Source organism: Chanodichthys erythropterus, chromosome 24, assembly GCF_024489055.1.
Source record: "Chanodichthys erythropterus isolate Z2021 chromosome 24, ASM2448905v1, whole genome shotgun sequence".
Lineage (NCBI taxonomy): Eukaryota > Metazoa > Chordata > Actinopteri > Cypriniformes > Xenocyprididae > Chanodichthys > Chanodichthys erythropterus.
In genome coordinates this window covers 7,336,187-7,354,377 of record NC_090244.1, presented here as the reverse complement: position 1 = coordinate 7,354,377, position 18,191 = coordinate 7,336,187, and the positions used below count along the sequence as shown (strand labels likewise).

The 18,191-nt window shown below is 38.1% G+C and overlaps 1 protein-coding gene across 1 annotated transcript in view; it reads right to left on the bottom strand.

Moving 5' to 3' along the window:
• Positions 1–2,427: 2,427 nt before the first annotated feature.
• LOC137015601 (mucin-5AC-like) overlaps positions 2,428–18,191 on the bottom strand; it is a 69,159-nt gene continuing 53,395 nt past the window's right edge. Inside the window, exons 27-44 of the mRNA XM_067380648.1 lie at positions 12,311–18,107; positions 12,000–12,174; positions 11,300–11,547; positions 11,024–11,207; positions 10,697–10,907; positions 10,335–10,510; positions 6,487–6,556; positions 6,137–6,237; positions 6,013–6,044; positions 4,528–4,711; positions 4,314–4,418; positions 4,162–4,187; positions 3,950–4,030; positions 3,766–3,864; positions 3,238–3,366; positions 3,092–3,131; positions 2,876–2,999; positions 2,428–2,755 (exon numbers count right to left, since the gene is read on the bottom strand). Coding sequence (XP_067236749.1) covers positions 2,602–2,755; positions 2,876–2,999; positions 3,092–3,131; positions 3,238–3,366; positions 3,766–3,864; positions 3,950–4,030; positions 4,162–4,187; positions 4,314–4,418; positions 4,528–4,711; positions 6,013–6,044; positions 6,137–6,237; positions 6,487–6,556; positions 10,335–10,510; positions 10,697–10,907; positions 11,024–11,207; positions 11,300–11,547; positions 12,000–12,174; positions 12,311–18,107 — 7,936 coding nt within the window. The 3' untranslated portion in view covers positions 2,428–2,601. The remainder of the gene's footprint in view (positions 2,756–2,875; positions 3,000–3,091; positions 3,132–3,237; positions 3,367–3,765; positions 3,865–3,949; positions 4,031–4,161; positions 4,188–4,313; positions 4,419–4,527; positions 4,712–6,012; positions 6,045–6,136; positions 6,238–6,486; positions 6,557–10,334; positions 10,511–10,696; positions 10,908–11,023; positions 11,208–11,299; positions 11,548–11,999; positions 12,175–12,310; positions 18,108–18,191) is intronic.

Sequence of the window (18,191 nt, the reverse complement as noted above, 5' to 3'; positions counted from 1 at the left end):
CTAATTTAATAATCAAATTTCCTTTTACAAATACTCTTTTTAAAAATATTTTACAAATATTTATTTTTTTAAAGCTAAATTAAACAACATAAAACCAACCAAATTAAGTTGAAATTTCAGTATCTTTAATTGTTTGCATTTCTGAAACAATATGTTGAACACCAAAGTTGTAACCTTCCCATAAAGAGACTAAACAGAGTTTGTTGAGTTAAATTAAATAAAAAAATAAATAAGAATGAATAAATGTCACTGAAACTAATAAACATTTTAGTCAAAAGGTTCTTGACATGGTAGTTTTTCTGCAATGTCGACCATGTTAGGCCTTTAGAGACTACAGGTGGAAAGATATGTATGATTAAACATCCTCTGGTTTGTATAAGAGAAGGATTTGGTGTACTTGTACAATGTTCCTATCAAATAAACTTGAAAATAATAAATAAAGATAAAATAAACCAGTTGCATAACATTATTCAATGAAATGGCACCATACTTCAAATTTAACTTAAATTCAGTGCCTTATGGTGGGGTAAGTTAAAACGCTGGCTCAATTTGCCCCACAGCATTTGGCTCACTTTTCCCCATAGCTGCCATAAGTTAGTTAGCTTACCAATTCAGAATAATATTTAGCTAAATGACTTGCATGGTTTTATATGTTGCTAAATAACCAATATGCATCATAAATTGTTTTAGACCTGGACAAATTTGCCAAATTTGCTTTGATGAAACAGCCATTATATCTGTTATGCTAAATTTTTACTTTGACAAGCCAAAAACTGTTTTTAAAGTAAATAAGTGACTTCCACTCCTCCCATGTGCTGGCAGAAATGATGGGTGGTCTAAAATATATGGTCACATGACAAAAAAATGGTATTGTTGCCAAGATACATGGGATGGGTCAACTTACCCACTGGCTCATCTTACCCCACTCCCCTACTGTGTGAACGTGGCCTTAGTTAATCATCGGTAAAGTCCATATCCTGTTTCATGCCTTGTTAAGACATTAAAATTCTCATGAAGTGAGATCTGATCTTCAGCAATCAGTCACGATCAGTCAACAAATATCAACATTGAACACACCTATTAAACATACAAAGTGATGGTGGAAAAAGTAATTGAAACAGTGCTTTAATAACTGCTTGAACCACTTTTGGCAGCAATAACCTCAAGCAAGTGCTTCCTGTAGCTGTGAATTAGACCTTCACAATATCCTGGAGTAATTTTGGACCATTCTTCCTTACAGAACTTCGGCTCACCCATATTCTTAGGATGTCTGGTGTGAATTGCTCTCTTGAGGTCATTCCACAGCATCTCTATTGGATTGTGGTCCAGGCTTTGACTGGGCCACTCCAAAAGGTGGATTTTATGTCTCCACAGCCATTCTTTAGTAGATTTATTTAGATCCATTATCCATACAACCATCTTGAGTGTTGAGTGTCAAGGTGGTCTTTGGTAAACTTTAGGCATGCTACAATGTGTTTTTTGGAGAGCATTGGCTTCCTTCATGGTGTCCTTCCATGGATACCATGCCTATTAAATGTTTTACATATGGCTGACTCATTAACAGAGATGTTAACAAGCTTCAATGAATCCAAGCTTCAAAGTCTTTAGCTTTTCTTTTACCCCTTATTTAGCATTCTGCTTGGGGCCTTTGGAGTGATCTTGGCTGGGTGCCCACTTCTATGGAGAGTAACCTACAATATCGTCTCCATTTATAGACAGATTGTCTAACTGTGGACTGATGAATACATCCTTGAGATTCCAGCGACATGCATATCAACAACTCTTGATCGTAGGTCTTCCGAGATCTGTTTTTGCAAGGCATAGCTCACATCAGCTAATTCTGCTTGTGAATAGCAAACTGACACTTTGGGTGTTTATACAAGTCAGTTTAGCTCTAAACCACACCTTTATTCTTGTTTCATTGATTGGACTCCTGGTTCACTAACACCTGACTCCAACTGGCATTTAGTGACACCAGAGGCCTAGTGTTTCACTTTGTCCACCAGCACTTTGTATGTTTAATGAGTGTGCTCAAAAAAACTGTTTGTGTTGATTTTTGTGGCTTTCGTGAAAATCTAATCAAATTTCATGACCAATTCATACAGAAAATAGTTCATCTTTCTTGCAACTGTATATACTGTATGCACACATTTATAAACATATTGGTATTTACACTTCTGATTAGATGCTAACTGCATTTCATTGTGTCTTGTGCACTGTATTTATGCTACATCATGAAATGAACATTAAATGCTGTAAATGTACAGTATATGTCCAGTTTGCAATTAATAGGAATACATAAATATTCTCAGTGCAAGACTCAGTACGCATGAATTTAGTTTTAAGATGCCTTTTTAATTGCTTTTTTTTTTTATTTCAAGCAAGCAAAAGAGTTCACATTTAACAATGAAAAATGAAAAGATCTATAGATAGTTTAACAAATGTTAAAGAAAGCATGTGCAATTTAAATTAATTTCTGATCAAAGATACTTGAGTAGTTTTTCAGAGAGTTTGGGTCAACGATTCACTGCTGCTGCTCACGGAAGTCCGAAGCTGCGTTTTCTTTCGTCGTTTTCAGTGAGTGTTAGGCTCGCTCCCATTTTAATGACAGTTAGTTCTGCTACAGGAGCACTCTTCAACATGGACGTATGTGTGGGTTATTATATCTCCATTTACGCAACCAAGATCCACTGTGCGATTACTTGTGCGTTTGGCCTGGCAACAGCTATATGATGACAACCCAGGTTCTGTGTACCTGTGTATGCGAGAAAGAGAGGAAAACACATGTAAAGCATTTGAAATTGGTCTCTTATAAGGGTGTTTCAGGTAGTATACTGCCTATGTAGGTTTCGTAACAGAGTCTGCATGTTCTCACTTGCTAAAACTGGTACAATCTCCACCGCAAAATGTCAGGTCCATTTTCCTCTCTGATTGACAGTCATTGTGATTTATGTAATTGCGACTGGTCTTTACTTGACATCCCTTGATTTTGTCCACACCTAAAAACACAGGTAATTGAACACATATGGGCACATTAATAGTCAACTCAAATCAACAAAAATATGCATTGTTTTCTTTTAAAAATACTCACAAACATAGCAGCAGCCATCGGGTGACAGCTGAACGGTGCCCTAGAAAGAGATTCACAAAAGCAGAATGGCATCAATGTGATTTAATCACCATGATTGGTCAGTATAACATGTAAATGTGTGTTTGTGTGATATTTGAAATACTGACAGGCTGGCAGTTGGAAATGTTGAAAGGAGGACACTGGACTGTGTGTTTGTCGGCGATGAACTGTCCATTAACTTTGGTGCACGTGATTTTGTCACAGCCCTGGTCTGGAATGGGGAAAGTGGCTCCTTCCTACGAACAAAAAGAGGTCAAATTCTGTTAAAGGACATTGCAAAAATGTTAGATTTAGATTTTCAGGGAATAATGGTCTCACACACATTCAGAAAACTTGCAATATGGTGGCACAACTAATTTTATATTACTTTTTTTGTCCAGTTTTTTTTAACCCTAATGATGACAATTCACTTCCATTGCATGGGAAAAAGCAGCATTAACAGTTTCATTTTGTGTCCAAAAGAAAAAAAAAAGGTTTTGACATGAAGATAGGTTACATTTTTTTTTACATTTATAATAATTTTGAATTCTAATAACTATTTCTCTAATTTCCATTTAACATGAATATTTATTTAGGCCGTTTTGTCCTTTTCAGTCACACCTCAAGGCGAATGAGCTTTTGACATTTGATCTTACCTGCAGTATTTGATTGAAGCCATTGATGTTGATGATGCAGTGAGTTTGCACACACTTTCCACAGCATTCAGTTAAGTTTGTATCAACATATTCATAACCCTGAGGAAAGCCAACATCAAATGAAGTCAACGAAATTGTACTTGTTCCTGAGACAAGCCAATCAAAAGCTTGTCAAACAACTTACAGGATCACATTGCTCATTGATCTTGAAATCACATCTTGATCTACACTCCTGACAGTCAATGATGGGGATGTTGGTAATAGGCTGAGGGAAGTGAAGGGAGAGAGAGATGAACATGTAAAACTTTGATTAATCATTATTTATTCAAACTAAAAATATATATCACAGTTTTATTTATTTTTTTAATAGTAATATTACAGTCATTTTAGTTTTACCTCATACTCACACACTTTCTTTGGCTCTAAGGAGGCAAACAACAAAAGAACACAAAATTATATAGAATGATATTTAAGGTGATACAGACAGTATATGAAATGAAAACAGGCATATGAATGACACCAAAATGAAGTGTGAAAAATAGTGATACCGCATTTGATTTCTGGACAGCATTTTCCATTATGCACTTGCAGGACTGGCTCATATCCGACTGTACACTTTTTATCCAAAGGTGGGCACATGTTGACATCACAATCTACATAAAAAAATAAATAAATAAATAAAAAAAACAGAGTAAAGTAGACTTAGGTGATTCAAACCTAAAGCAAACCCCTTTAAAAATACTGGAAATAAGCTTGTCTTACTGCAAACTTGTTTGCTGCAGCATGGGTCTGAAGGATTGGTGACATTGACCAGCATGAAGCCGGGCTCACTGCAGTTCTCAGGAGTCACATCAGGACAAAGCAACTTCTTGGGCTTACAGATAACTGATTTGCTGGCCTTATCACAGATACACTCTTCACAGTTGTACTCAAAAACCTCATCGAACTGCCAAAACAAACAAACAAAATGAAAAGTAAATACACAAAACTGACAGACTTTGTATACTGGTTAGAAACTATACATGCAGTAGGCAGCAATTACAAATAGCAAACTCACATAAAGAGCTTGACATTAGTATATTGCAAAGATAAAATATAACTCTAGTAAGCATAAAAATACACAAAAATATTGCTATGAATATATTGATACTTTTCGGTACTAAATGAATAATAAGAATGAATTCTAATAATTCTCTCACGCCACCAGGTGTGCCGTTGGCATGGGGGACAGGGGGGTCAGGACCCCGTAGTTTTGAAAAGACAAAAAAAAAATCGACCTGCGCACTTTTGATAAGGGCTGCTTCAATCAGTCACAGTATATAATCTTTTAGCTTAGGATATTTTCTTTCAATTTAGACCATTTTCACATATCTGTGAGCTTTGGTTCGTAAATAATCAACTGTTTTGTCACAGATGTGAACAGGAAATGCGCTCTCGAACGGAGAAACACGCGATCTCCAAGCAATCGATCACAGAGTGCTAACGTTTTAGGACAGGTCAATGGTATATAAATCGTGGCCGAACATTAGCATTTGTCAATCAAGCCAAACCGTCCATTTAGAAACCAAGAAATTTGACACTTTAAGGTAAGGAGGCTGATCTCTCAGGTTGATTTGTAGTTTATGGACTGTTTTGATTTCGGTAATTACATCTAGAAAGTTAAAAGCATTGATGGCATCTATAAAAAAGACATCTAAAAGCAAAACTAAAGTTATTGCCTCGACCGGCGACACAGTGGGGAGGACGCACGAGAGGGGACCTGCGTGTTTAATTGGTATGTGTATACTGTAATACTGCATTTACAAAGCTTATCAGTGGCATGCATTTTGATCGCGAAAGTGAAAGTGCCCCTTCCAATATGGCTAGGAACTATACTCTCATTCCGGCATAATAATCAAGGAATTTTGCCACCGTACCATGGGTACAGCAGGCGCAATGATATTACGCAGTGGCTGTGACCCCCTGCTTGCACAGGGAGCGTGCCTTCAACCATGGAGACATTTGATTGAGAGGCGCTGCGTAATATCATTGCACCTTCTGCACTCTTTGGTCATTTTTGAGCAAGATGCTAATGGTCTAATCAGATTCAATGAACTATGCTAAGCTATGCTAAAAGTGGTACCGGCAGACATGGAGATCGGCTGAATGGATTTGAAAACGGTAAAATTCAACTGTTTAACTCTAGAGGAGTTGGAAAATTTGCCTATTTTCAAAAAAAGTGGAGTGTTCCTTTAAACACTGCTGTACCTCACGTGGTGTCCTAGAGGAGTCCAGGCATCCTAAACACAAAAACGGAAAAATAAATTCAGATAAAACCTACAAAAAACATCTAAGACTTGCAGGATAATGCAGAAAGGCACACACTTCTTACCGCATTTGTTAACACAGACTCCGGTCTCCTTGTTAAAGAGCAACGTGCCCTCAGGACAAAAGCAGCCCTCTGTGGGCACTGTTATGGTTTTCTGTTCAGGTCTGCAATTAGAAGAATAATTAAACTTTTTTTTTATTACACACATATCACCTGAGATTCATTCCAAAAATCATTTAGAAACAAATCTGCATAACAGGCTTTATTAACTCTTAAACCGCATAATATAGCAGATTATTTTGAAGTACATATCTGCCATTTTCCCATCCCTTACTTTACAATACTAAATGAGAACTAAACATTAATTTCCACAATTGTCTAAATTATTTAAAAATGTGGATAAATGGGCATACATATCATCACAGCTTGGTGGCTCAGCTGGACCACAAGGACTGAAGACTTTATCTGCTGGGCATTCAATATCTGTGGAAAAAACACAAACGCTACACTTAAATACTCTATAGCTTCCAATAATATGAGGTCCAGAGATCAGAAAGAAAAAGAAATTTAAACCTGGAAAGGTACAACAGAAAGTTTCAATAAAGAAACATTATGATAGAAAATTAATAAAACAGTAGGGGTGTGACGAGATCTCGTGTTACGAGATCTCGCGAGACTAATATGTGACGAGGCGAAAAGTAGTCTCGTGATGTTGCCATGACAGAGTGTTAGGATGATTAGGAAAGAATATGCCACCACTACATTTACATTACCTCCACTGTCGTTTTGCTTTGTATTTAAATAAAAAAAAACATTTAATTCAGTTGGATAACGGTCGCCGCTGCTCCATATTTACAGAGTTACGCGCGATCGTGAAAGTTAAAGTAAACACAAGCGCGCATTCAAACGCGATTTCAATACCCCGCATTTTGAAAGCGGCTCCCTGATAAATGCAAATATCTCTCTGTATGAAAACTATTTTAGGCTGGGCAGTGTAGTTGTAACCATCTCTTAGCTCTGTATCAAAGAAAAAGTGGGTCTTATTTGCACTTTGAATACTGAGAGAGTGCTATTATGATTGCACTTATTGTAAAGTGTTACCATAAAAATGAATAACAGTTTTCTCTTAATCTTATTAAGCACAAACAGTAAGGTTTCATTTCTTAACATTAGTTAATGAACTGTGAACTATCATGAACTAACAATGAATGATTATTTTATTAACTAACATAAACAAAGATTAATAAATACTGTAGAATATTGCTCATTGTTAGTTTATGTTGGTTATTAATGTTAATAAATGAGACCTTATTGTAAACTGTTACCATGTTTATTTATACCGTTTTTATTTCTATGGTCAGTTTGTGGAAAGGAGTTCAATTAGGAAGTCAAAAATTGACCCACTCTAGCGAAATGAGTCGGAAGTCGCAACATTCTATTTTAAGATATGGGCCAATAATGTGGAAAAACAATGAAAAAATAAAAAAAAATTTTAAAGCTAATTTCAAAGAACAGACTCAAAAATAATCTCCCAAAGTTTCGTAGTCCAGATAATTGAGTAAAAGTATTTAAATGCCTATTAAATTTGACATGGTTTTACTAAATTCGCTGGAAATGATCTTCTCAACTCCTCTCATCACTTATGAGTATTTCCCGGTATCCCCTGAAACGTCATTATCTCTGCTCTACAAATGTGGTGTTACACGTTGTATAGAAACAATCAAACAGCTTAGAAATGTAAACAAACTGACCTAAATGCTGATTTTTAATGGGAAGCCCCGTTTCAACTGACAGGCACGCGATCGGTCCAGCCATCCTCCTGTGAGACTAGCGCGCCTTATAAAATAAAACTCACATTTTTGTCTTTTATCAGCTGTATCTCAGCAAGAAAATGCCCAAATGTAATGTAATTTATATTTTCTTAACATTTAACATGTTTTCTAACAAATGATTCCTACCTTTTGACTCTCCTTGCTAGAGGTTTGGAGTTATGAGTCTTTACTTTTGTGTGTGTCACTCAGAGAAAAAAAAAATCTAAAAAACCCTTCAGGTCTTAAAGGGTTAATCCCAATAAGTATATACTTTCAAATAATTTGAGCTTCAGCCTGGTTTAGAATTTATATATATATATAAATGTCTTTGGTCAAATTAAGCAGTAAAATTAATAGTTTATCCCTTTAAATGCAATGGATTTTGAAAGATATCAACAAAAAACGGGCAAAATGTTGCTAAATGTCGATAGATAACAACATACGCCAATTAGAATATTCATCATGTCATTGTTGCATTCGCATTCTGCCAAGTGTCAGCCCTTTACATTTGTTTGCTTCTCTGCTGCTACACTTTTGCTCACATCATATATTTTATCACAGCCAAATTCCCAATAAAATTGGGATTAAAAATTATATTTTTTCTGTTTTTGTTGTCAGATAATATGAAATGGTGACTGAAATGCGGCCCATTAAGATTACATAGGGCTCGACATTAAGCCTCGTCATGTGGACAAGAGTAAATCAGTCACTTGTACGAGTAAAACAGTAGCTTGTCTGGAATTTTTTTTTTTTTTGTGGTAGAAATATAAATTTGTTCTGAAGCAATATCCTTTAAGAATATTACAGCTTTGGCATAGGTAAATCTGCATATTTTTGATTGATTACAACTGCATTAATTAATGTTATGGGATTGTTTTAAATACTTTTTGAAAATACAAATATGAAATGTTGGAGTGGAAATTATATTTTAAAAATGAAACTAAACCACCAGTAGGTGGCGTCAAGTAACCATCTTATTGAGTGGGTCATTGATTCATTCATTCAAACGATTCATTCCAGTGGCTGATTCATTCAAGAATGAGGCAGTTGTTTATGAATTGGTCATTTAATCTTTGACTCAACCGATTCGTTCAAAACGCTGAATCATCCAGTAATGAAAACAAAGCTGAGTGTTGCGCTTTGCTGTGATCTTTGTTTGAAACTATTTTTGCTGCTAAAATAGAACAAAAACAGTTAATGTTCCTTCTAAAATGTAAGTGGCTTAATATTAACTACTTGTTAACTGAAAAGTTGTATGAAATCAGAGTCAAATTTTTAATAGTGATGGTAGCCTGTAAATAGCATTCTTTGTTGTGTGGTTTTGCTTACCAGTATCAAGTTATAAAAACTCCACTTTTTGAATTTTCACCGCAGTATGTTTAACTAAGTTTCTTTTTGTGTGTGCTACGCTCATGTTTCCATTTCTCCTCGAGATGCTGCGTGAGCCTCAACAGCGCAACCTTGTTATCGTCGCTAATGATAACTAAATGTAATAAAACCAGTCACCCGTGTTTTGGTGATTCCCAAGTTGCTGTTTTTTTTTTTTTTTTTTTTTTGGGGTATGTACGTTTTAATCAGGTCCTTGTGCAGTCGAGCAAGTAAAGTTCGAGCCCTGACATGTTAATCGAGACGTTGTCTGACAAAATCACCATGTACACGTAAAATGATCACTCAAGTTAGAAGCAATAGTATCTATTTTATTTGTTCTCAGAGCGCACATCCTCAACGCTGAACCAGAGAGGCTGAACAGCTGCCGCAGGAAAGCAAGATCTCGCGGCAGTACCTGGGAGTCTCAGTAGTTGGATCAGGTTAACAAGTCGCTATATTCGTCACAACGAGCTTCTTAGAAAAAAGTCGCAAAAGGTCCTGAAAAGTCGCTAAGTTGGCAAAGTTTTTTGTTTTTTTTTTGTGATTAACAACTCTTATTGATTCTGAAAGCCTTGTGTCTACAGGTCCCAGCCCGCTGCTGTCCAAACCGGCGTTATGGCAATTTCGCACCGGCCAGAGACAATGACCAAACTGGTTCTGTGTGCGTATCACACCAATGTATATGATTTGCGACGGCAAATCAAAGTTATTAATTATTTAGGCTTTATTCAAAATAAACTGGTAGTATTCTTTTTCTTCAAAACTATGTAAAAATGTAATGCCTGTAGAAATGAAATTTATTGCTTTTCAATGCCATTTAAGGCTTTAATTTTCCCAAAATCCATTTAATGACTTGCGGATACTATGGATACCCTGTTACAAGATGATTAGTTAAAACATTTCAAATACACCTGCAGAATATTTTTTCTAGTCATGTATTTCACCATTGAGGATTTCTTAAAAATAGTGTGTACAAATCTTGTCTCGTCTCGTCTCGTCTCGTGAACTCAATCTCGGGTCTCGTCTCGTCTCGTGAGATACCTGTCTTGTCACACCCCTATAAAACTGTTTTTATAACTTACTGCAAAGGTTAGTGTAGTTCCTCCAGTGTATGCAGATCCCTAATTGAGAACAAGCCCTTGCGTAGCTCTGCAGACTGGTACACACCATGGCAGGGTTGCTCATATGACAACTATCATATTGACATCCTAAAAAGAATTTTTTGGGGGACACATGGGAACGGCACGCTTCGAACAACCTGAGGAAGATAGAAGTAGCAAATATCACATTCAGAGCCTAGTGTATTAAAATTTATAGTAAAAAAAATTGGGTGGGTGGGAGTTGCTTATCGGGGTAAAAATGTTGATTCTGTACAGATGTATGAGTGTGAAAAGTGTCAGAATCAATAAGAGTCGTTAATCACAAAAAAAAAAGAAAAACTCACTCGCTGCTGAGGAGGTTGCACTCAGGATGGGCCTGGCATGGCTTAGTTGTAGGTTTGATATCACCACCAATGGTAGGTAATGCAGTTGGTGGAGTGCACACTTCACCGTTCACACCACTGGCTGGCCAGTAATCCGCCATCACTGCACAGTCGTCCACCAAGATCCCTCCAGGAAGCATGCAGTCATCAGCCTGGTTGTTGTTGCATGTTCCTTAGTGAGAATTATTTGGAACAATTCAGATGGATAATGCACAAATATAAATCCTTCATATATCATCCACATTGTGATGTCACCATCCATACAAAAATGGGGGGTGGCTGACTTACCACAGTGACCTTGTGTGTTGTTTCCAAAATGCTGGAATGGCAGGTTGATGCTAAAGCCAGTGGCTCCAAATGTTATATCAACACCCAGCTGTGGAATACTCAGGAACAAGTCTAGGCCTGAGCTTATAACCCTCACACCATTGAAAGCATATGGCAGATTTAACTTAACATCATCCTTAATAACCTGTTAGGACAGGAGACAAGAAAAACATAGGATACTTACACTGTAATGCAGACAAAGCACACATTAATCATTGCAAACCTAGAAAGTTTCACCTCTAGGTCTGCACCTCCGATGAGATTGTGATTCTTAAGCGTTATGACTTGTTTGTTGTAAGACACAATAATGGATCTGGGACAGGATACATGCTCAATAGGGTCACAATAGACGTTGTCAATGTAGATCTTTAAATGGTATTGAGGCCTTATTTCCTCCATTAATATGTAAGTGCAGTTTCCTTGATAACTGTAGAAGAGTCCATCAAATGTGTTGTAATGCGGGTCACCCCAGCCTTCACAAAAGCCTACGAAAAAAGTGTTTACAAAATTAAAAAAAAAATTTAACTGAACAAGCTACTTGAATTTGGTCAATACTGTGTGTATTAACTGTTGAAATTATGACTTGACGTTTTAAGAATTAATAATGTCATTACAACCACTTAATCATTTTAACCTGTGACAGAGGCTATTACAATTTGTTTTATTTACTTGTACCACATCAAAGCAAAGAAACTTAGCTAGACCCAAGTAAATCACACATAATAACTGCATTGTTTACATTTAAAAATATTATTTTAAAATGTTTTCTTCTTTTAAAACAAGTGTTCTAAGGAGAAAAAAACAACAACAATTTTCAGGGAAACCATGAAAGCATAACAGTTAAAATCAAGCACATTGGGCTTGAAATGAGATCATTGCTAATAATTTAAATGATTACAAAATCAAATATAAAGAATGTGAAGACTAGTTTACTCACAGTCACATGTGTAATATTGGCAGCAGTAGTGTTCATCATGGACAAGCACAGGTTTTTTGCCATTTTCACATGTGATGTTCTGCAGTGGAGGACATTCAAATGGGATAATTTCAATGACGTTGTCTTCAATGCACCTCGCCATGGTGCAGTTACACAAGATGAAGGTCTCATTGGTCTGGTGATAATGAAAAATGTGCTAGAATTAGAAAAACTGATAAATATAAAATTACAATGCAGTCTATACTGTTTTCTTGGAATGTAAATGGCATCATGGATACACCACATATATTTAAACAAAAATTAAATTGTACGTTTTTGTCCCATTCAGGACAGTCGTAGCGCGGAGTTGGTGTAGGAGTAGGTGTTGGAGTAGATGTAGTAGTTGTCTTCATAGTAGATTCTGTTGTAGTAGACTTTGTGGTAGTTGTTGATGTAGGTGTAGATGATGTAGTAAGTTCTGGTGTTGTTTTAGTAGACTTTGTGGAAGTTGTTGGTTTAGAGGCAGATGAAGTGGTAGGTTCTGGTGTTGTTTTAGTAGACTTTTTGGTAGTTGTCTGTGTAGGGGTAGATGATGTGGTAGGTTCTGGTGTTGTTTTAGTAGACTTTGTGGTAGTCATCGGTGTAGGGGTAGATGATGTGGTAGGTTCTGGTGTTGTTTTAGTAGACTTTGTGGAAGTTGTTGGTGTAGGGGTAGATAATGTGATGGATTCTGGTGTTTTAATAGATTTTGTGGTAGTTGTTGGTGTAGGGGTAGATGATGCTGTAGGTTTTGTTGGTGTTGTAAATTTTGTAGTAGTCATCAGTGTAGGGGTAGATGATGTGGTAGGTTCTGGTGTTGTTTTAGTAGACTTTGTGGAAATTGTTGGTGTACGAATAGGTGATGCTGTAGGTGTTGCATGTGTTGTAGATTTTGTAGTAGTCATCATTGTAGGGGTAGATGATGCGGTAGGTTCTGGTGTTGATGTGGTAGGTTCTGGTGTTGTTTTAGTAGACTTTGTGGTAGTTGTTGGTGTAGGGGTAGATGATGCTGTAGGTTTCGTTGGTGTTGTAGATTTTGTAGTAATCGTCGGTGTAGAGCTAGATGATGTAGTAGGTTCTGGTGTTGTTTTAGTAGACTTTGTGGTAGTTGTTAGTGTAGGGGTAGATGATGTGGCAGTTTCAGTTGTTGTTTTAGTAGACTTTGTGGAAGTTGATGGTATAGGGATTGAAAATGCTGTAGGTTTTGTTGGTGTTGTAGATTTTGTAGTAATCGTCGGTGTAGGGGTAGAGGATGTGGTAGGTTCTGCTGTTGTTTTAGTAGACTTTGTGGTAGTTGTTGGTGTAGGGGTAGATGATGCTGTAGGTTTTGTTGGTGTTGTAGATTTTGTAGTAATCGTCGGTGTAGGGCTAGATGATGTAGTAGGTTCTGGTGTCATCAGTGTAGGGGTAGATGATGTGGTAGGTTCTGGTGTTGTTTTAGTAGACTTTGTGGACATTGTTGGTGTAGGGGTAGATGATGTGGTGGATTCTGGTGTTTTAGTAGACTTTGTGGTAGTTTTTGGTGTAGGGGTAGATGATGCTGTAGGTTTTGTTGGTGTTGTAGATTTTGTAGTAATCTTTGGTGTAGGGCTAGATGATGTAGTAGGTTCTGGTGTCATCAGTGTAGGGCTAGATGATGTGGTAGGTTCTGGTGTCATTTTAGTAGACTTTGTGGAAATTGTTGGTGTACGGATTGGTGATGCTGTAGGTGTTGCATGTGTTGTAGATTTTGAAGTAGTCATCAGTGTAGGGGTAGATGATGCGGTAGGTTCTGGTGTCATCGGTGTTGGGCTAGATGATGGGGTAGGTTCTGCTGTTGTTTTAGTAGACTTTGTGGTAGTTGTTGGTGTAGGGGTAGATGATGCTGTAGGTTTTGTTGGTGTTGTAGATTTTGTAGTAATCGTCTGTGTAGGGCTAGATGATGTAGTAGGTTCTGGTGTCATCAGTGTAGGGCTAGATGATGTGGTAGGTTCTGGTGTCATTTTAGTAGACTTTGTGGAAATTGTTGGTGTACGGATAGGTGATGCTGTAGGTGTTGCATGTGTTGTAGATTTTGTAGTAGTCATCAGTGTAGGGGTAGATGATGCGGTAGGTTCTGGTGTCATCAGTGTTGGGCTAGATGATGTGGTAGGTTCTGCTGTTGTTTTAGTAGACTTTGTGGTAGTTTTTGGTGTAGGGGTAGATGATGCTGTAGGTTTTGTTGGTGTTGTAGATTTTGTAGTAATCGTTGGTGTAGGGCTAGATGATGTAGTAGGTTCTGGTGTCATCAGTGTAGGGCTAGATGATGTGGTAGGTTCTGGTGTCATTTTAGTAGACTTTTTGGAAATTGTTGGTGTACGGATAGGTGATGCTGTAGGTGTTGCATGTGTTGTAGATTTTGTAGTAGTCATCAGTGTAGGGGTAGATGATGCTGTAGGTTTTGTTGGTGTTGTAGATTTTGTAGTAATCGTCGGTGTAGGGCTAGATGATGTAATAGGTTCTGGTGTTGTTTTAGTAGACTTTGTGGTAGTTGTTGGTGTAGGGGTAGATGATGCTGTAGGTTTTGTTGGTGTTGTAGATTTTGTAGTAATCGTTGGTGTAGGGGTAGATGATGTAGTAGGTTCTGGTGTCATCAGTGTAGGGGTAGATGATGTGGTAGGTTCTGGAGTTGTTTTAGTAGACTTTGTGGACATTGTTGGTGTAGGGGTAGATGATGTGGTGGATTCTGGTGTTTTAGTAGACTTTGTGGTAGTTTTTGGTGTAGGGGTAGATGATGCTGTAGGTTTTGTTGGTGTTGTAGATTTTGTAGTAATCGTTGGTGTAGGGCTAGATGATGTAGTAGGTTCTGGTGTCATCAGTGTAGGGCTAGATGATGTGGTAGGTTCTGGTGTCATTTTAGTAGACTTTGTGGAAATTGTTGGTGTACGGATAGGTGATGCTGTAGGTGCTGCATGTGTTGTAGATTTTGAAGTAGTCATCAGTGTAGGGGTAGATGATGCGGTAGGTTCTGGTGTCATCGGTGTTGGGCTAGATGATGTGGTAGGTTCTGCTGTTGTTTTAGTAGACTTTGTGGTAGTTGTTGGTGTAGGGGTAGATGATGCTGTAGGTTTTGTTGGTGTTGTAGATTTTGTAGTAATCGTCTGTGTAGGGGTAGATGATGTAGTAGGCTCTGGTGTTGTTTTAGTAGACTTTGTGGTAGTTGTTGTTGTAGGGGTAGATGATGTGGCAGTTTCAGTTGTTGTTTTAGTAGACTTTGTGGAAGTTGATGGTGTAGGGGTAGAAGATGCTGTAGGTTTTGTTGGTGTTGTAGATTTTGTAGTAATCGTCGGTGTAGGGGTAGAGGATGTGGTAGGTTCTGCTGTTGTTTTAGTAGACTTTGTGGTAGTTGTTGGTGTAGGGGTAGATGATGCTGTAGGTTTTGTTGGTGTTGTAGATTTTGTAGTAATCGCTGGTGTAGGGCTAGATGATGTAGTAGGTTCTGGTGTCATCAGTGTAGGGGTAGATGATGCGGTAGGTTCTGGTGTCATCGGTGTTGGGCTAGATGATGTGGTAGGTTCTGCTGTTGTTTTAGTAGACTTTGTGGTAGTTGTTGGTGTAGGGGTAGATGATGCTGTAGGTTTTGTTGGTGTTGTAGATTTTGTAGTAATCGTCTGTGTAGGGGTAGATGTTGTAGTAGGCTCTGGTGTTGTTTTAGTAGACTTTGTGGTAGTTGTTGTTGTAGGGGTAGATGATGATGTAGTAGGTTCTGGTGTCATCAGTGTAGGGCTAGATGATGTGGTAGGTTCTGGTGTCATTTTAGTAGACTTTTTGGAAATTGTTGGTGTACGGATAGGTGATGCTGTAGGTGTTGCATGTGTTGTAGATTTTGTAGTAGTCATCAGTGTAGGGGTAGATGATGCGGTAGGTTCTGGTGTCATCAGTGTAGGGGTAGAGGATGTGGTAGGTTCTGCTGTTGTTTTAGTAGACTTTGTGGTAGTTGTTAGTGTAGGGGTAGATGATGCTGTAGGTTTTGTTGGTGTTGTAGATTTTGTAGTAAATATCAGTGTAGGGGTAGATGATGTAGTAGGTTCTGGTGTTGTTTTCGTAGACTTTGTGGTAGTTGTTGGTGTAGGAATAGATGATGCTGTAGGTTTTGTTGGTGTTGTAGATTTTGTAGTAATCGTTGGTGTAGGGCTAGATGATGTAGTAGGTTCTGGTGTCATCAGTGTAGGGGTAGATGATGTGGTAGGTTCTGGTGTTGTTTTAGTAGACTTTGTGGAAATTGTTGGTGTACGGATAGGTGATGCTGTAGGTGTTGCATGTGTTGTAGATTTTGTAGTAGTCATCATAGTAGGGGTAGATGATGCGGTAGGTTCTGGTGTTGATGTGGTAGGTTCTGGTGTTGTTTTAGTAGACTTTGTGGTAGTTGTTGGTGTAGGGGTAGATGATGCTGTAGGTTTTGTTGGTGTTGTAGATTTTGTAGTAATCGTCGGTGTAGGGCTAGATGATGTAATAGGTTCTGGTGTTGTTTTAGTAGACTTTGTGGTAGTTGTTGGTGTAGGGGTAGATGACGTGGCAGTTTCAGTTGTTGTTTTAGTAGACTTTGTGGAAGTTGATGGTGTAGGGGTAGAAGATAATGTAGGTTTTGTTGGTGTTGTAGATTTTGTAATAGTCGGTGTAGGGGTAGAGGATGTGGTAGGTTCTGCTGTTGTTTTAGTAGACTTTGTGGTAGTTGTTGGTGTAGGGGTAGATGATGCTGTAGGTTTTGTTGGTGTTGTAGATTTTGTTGTAATCGCTGGTGTAGGGCTAGATGATGTAGTAGGTTCTGGAGTCATCAGTGTAGGGGTAGATGATGCGGTAGGTTCTGGTGTCATCGGTGTTGGGCTAGATGATGTGGTAGGTTCTGCTGTTGTTTTAGTAGACTTTGTGGTAGTTGTTGGTGTAGGGGTAGATGATGCTGTAGGTTTTGTTGGTGTTGTAGATTTTGTAGTAATCGTCGGTGTAGGGGTAGAGGATGTGGTAGGTTCTGCTGTTGTTTTAGTAGACTTTGTGGTAGTTTTTGGTGTAGGGGTAGATGATGCTGTAGGTTTTGTTGATGTTGTAGATTTTGTAGTAATCGTTGGTGTAGGGCTAGATGATGTAGTAGGTTCTGGTGTCATCAGTGTAGGGCTAGATGATGTGGTAGGTTCTGGTGTCATTTTAGTAGACTTTGTGGAAATTGTTGGTGTACGGATAGGTGATGCTGTAGGTGTTGCATGTGTTGTAGATTTTGTAGTAGTCATCAGTGTAGGGGTAGATGATGCGGTAGGTTCTGGTGTCATCAGTGTAGGGGTAGATGATGTGGTAGGTTCTGCTTTTGTTTTAGTAGACTTTGTGGTAGTTGTTGGTGTAGGGGTAGATGATGCTGTAGATTTTGTTGGTGTTGTAGATTTTGTAGTAGTCGTCTGTGTAGGGGTAGATGATGTAGTAGGCTCTGGTGTTGTTTTAGTAGACTTTGTGGTAGTTGTTGGTGTAGGGGTAGATGATGTGGCAGTTTCAGTTGTTGTTTTAGTAGACTTTGTGGAAGTTGATGGTGTAGGGGTAGAAGATGCTGTAGGTTTTGTTGGTGTTGTAGATTTTGTAGTAATCGTCGGTGTAGGGGTAGAGGATGTGGTAGGTTCTGCTGTTGTTTTAGTAGACTTTGTGGTAGTTGTTAGTGTAGGGGTAGATGATGCTGTAGGTTTTGTTGGTCTTGTAGATTTTGTAGTAAATATCAGTGTAGGGGCAGATGATGTAGTAGGTTCTGGTGTTGTTTTAGTAGACTTTGTGGTAGTTGTTGGTGTAGGAATAGATGATGCTGTAGGTTTTGTTGGTGTTGTAGATTTTGTAGTAATCGTTGGTGTAGGGCTAGATGATGTAGTAGGTTCTGGTGTCATCAGTGTAGGGGTAGATGATGTGGTAGGTTCTGGTGTTGTTTTAGTAGACTTTGTGGAAATTGTTGGTGTACGGACAGGTGATGCTGTAGGTGTTGCATGTGTTGTAGATTTTGTAGTAGTCATCATAGTAGGGGTAGATGATGCGGTAGGTTCTGGTGTTGATGTGGTAGGTTCTGGTGTTGTTTTAGTAGACTTTGTGGTAGTTGACTTGATGTTACTTCAGGAGAAGTATATATTATTAAAGTTGTTATCGTCACAGGGGTAGATTTTGTAGTAATCGTCGGTGTAGGGCTAGATGATT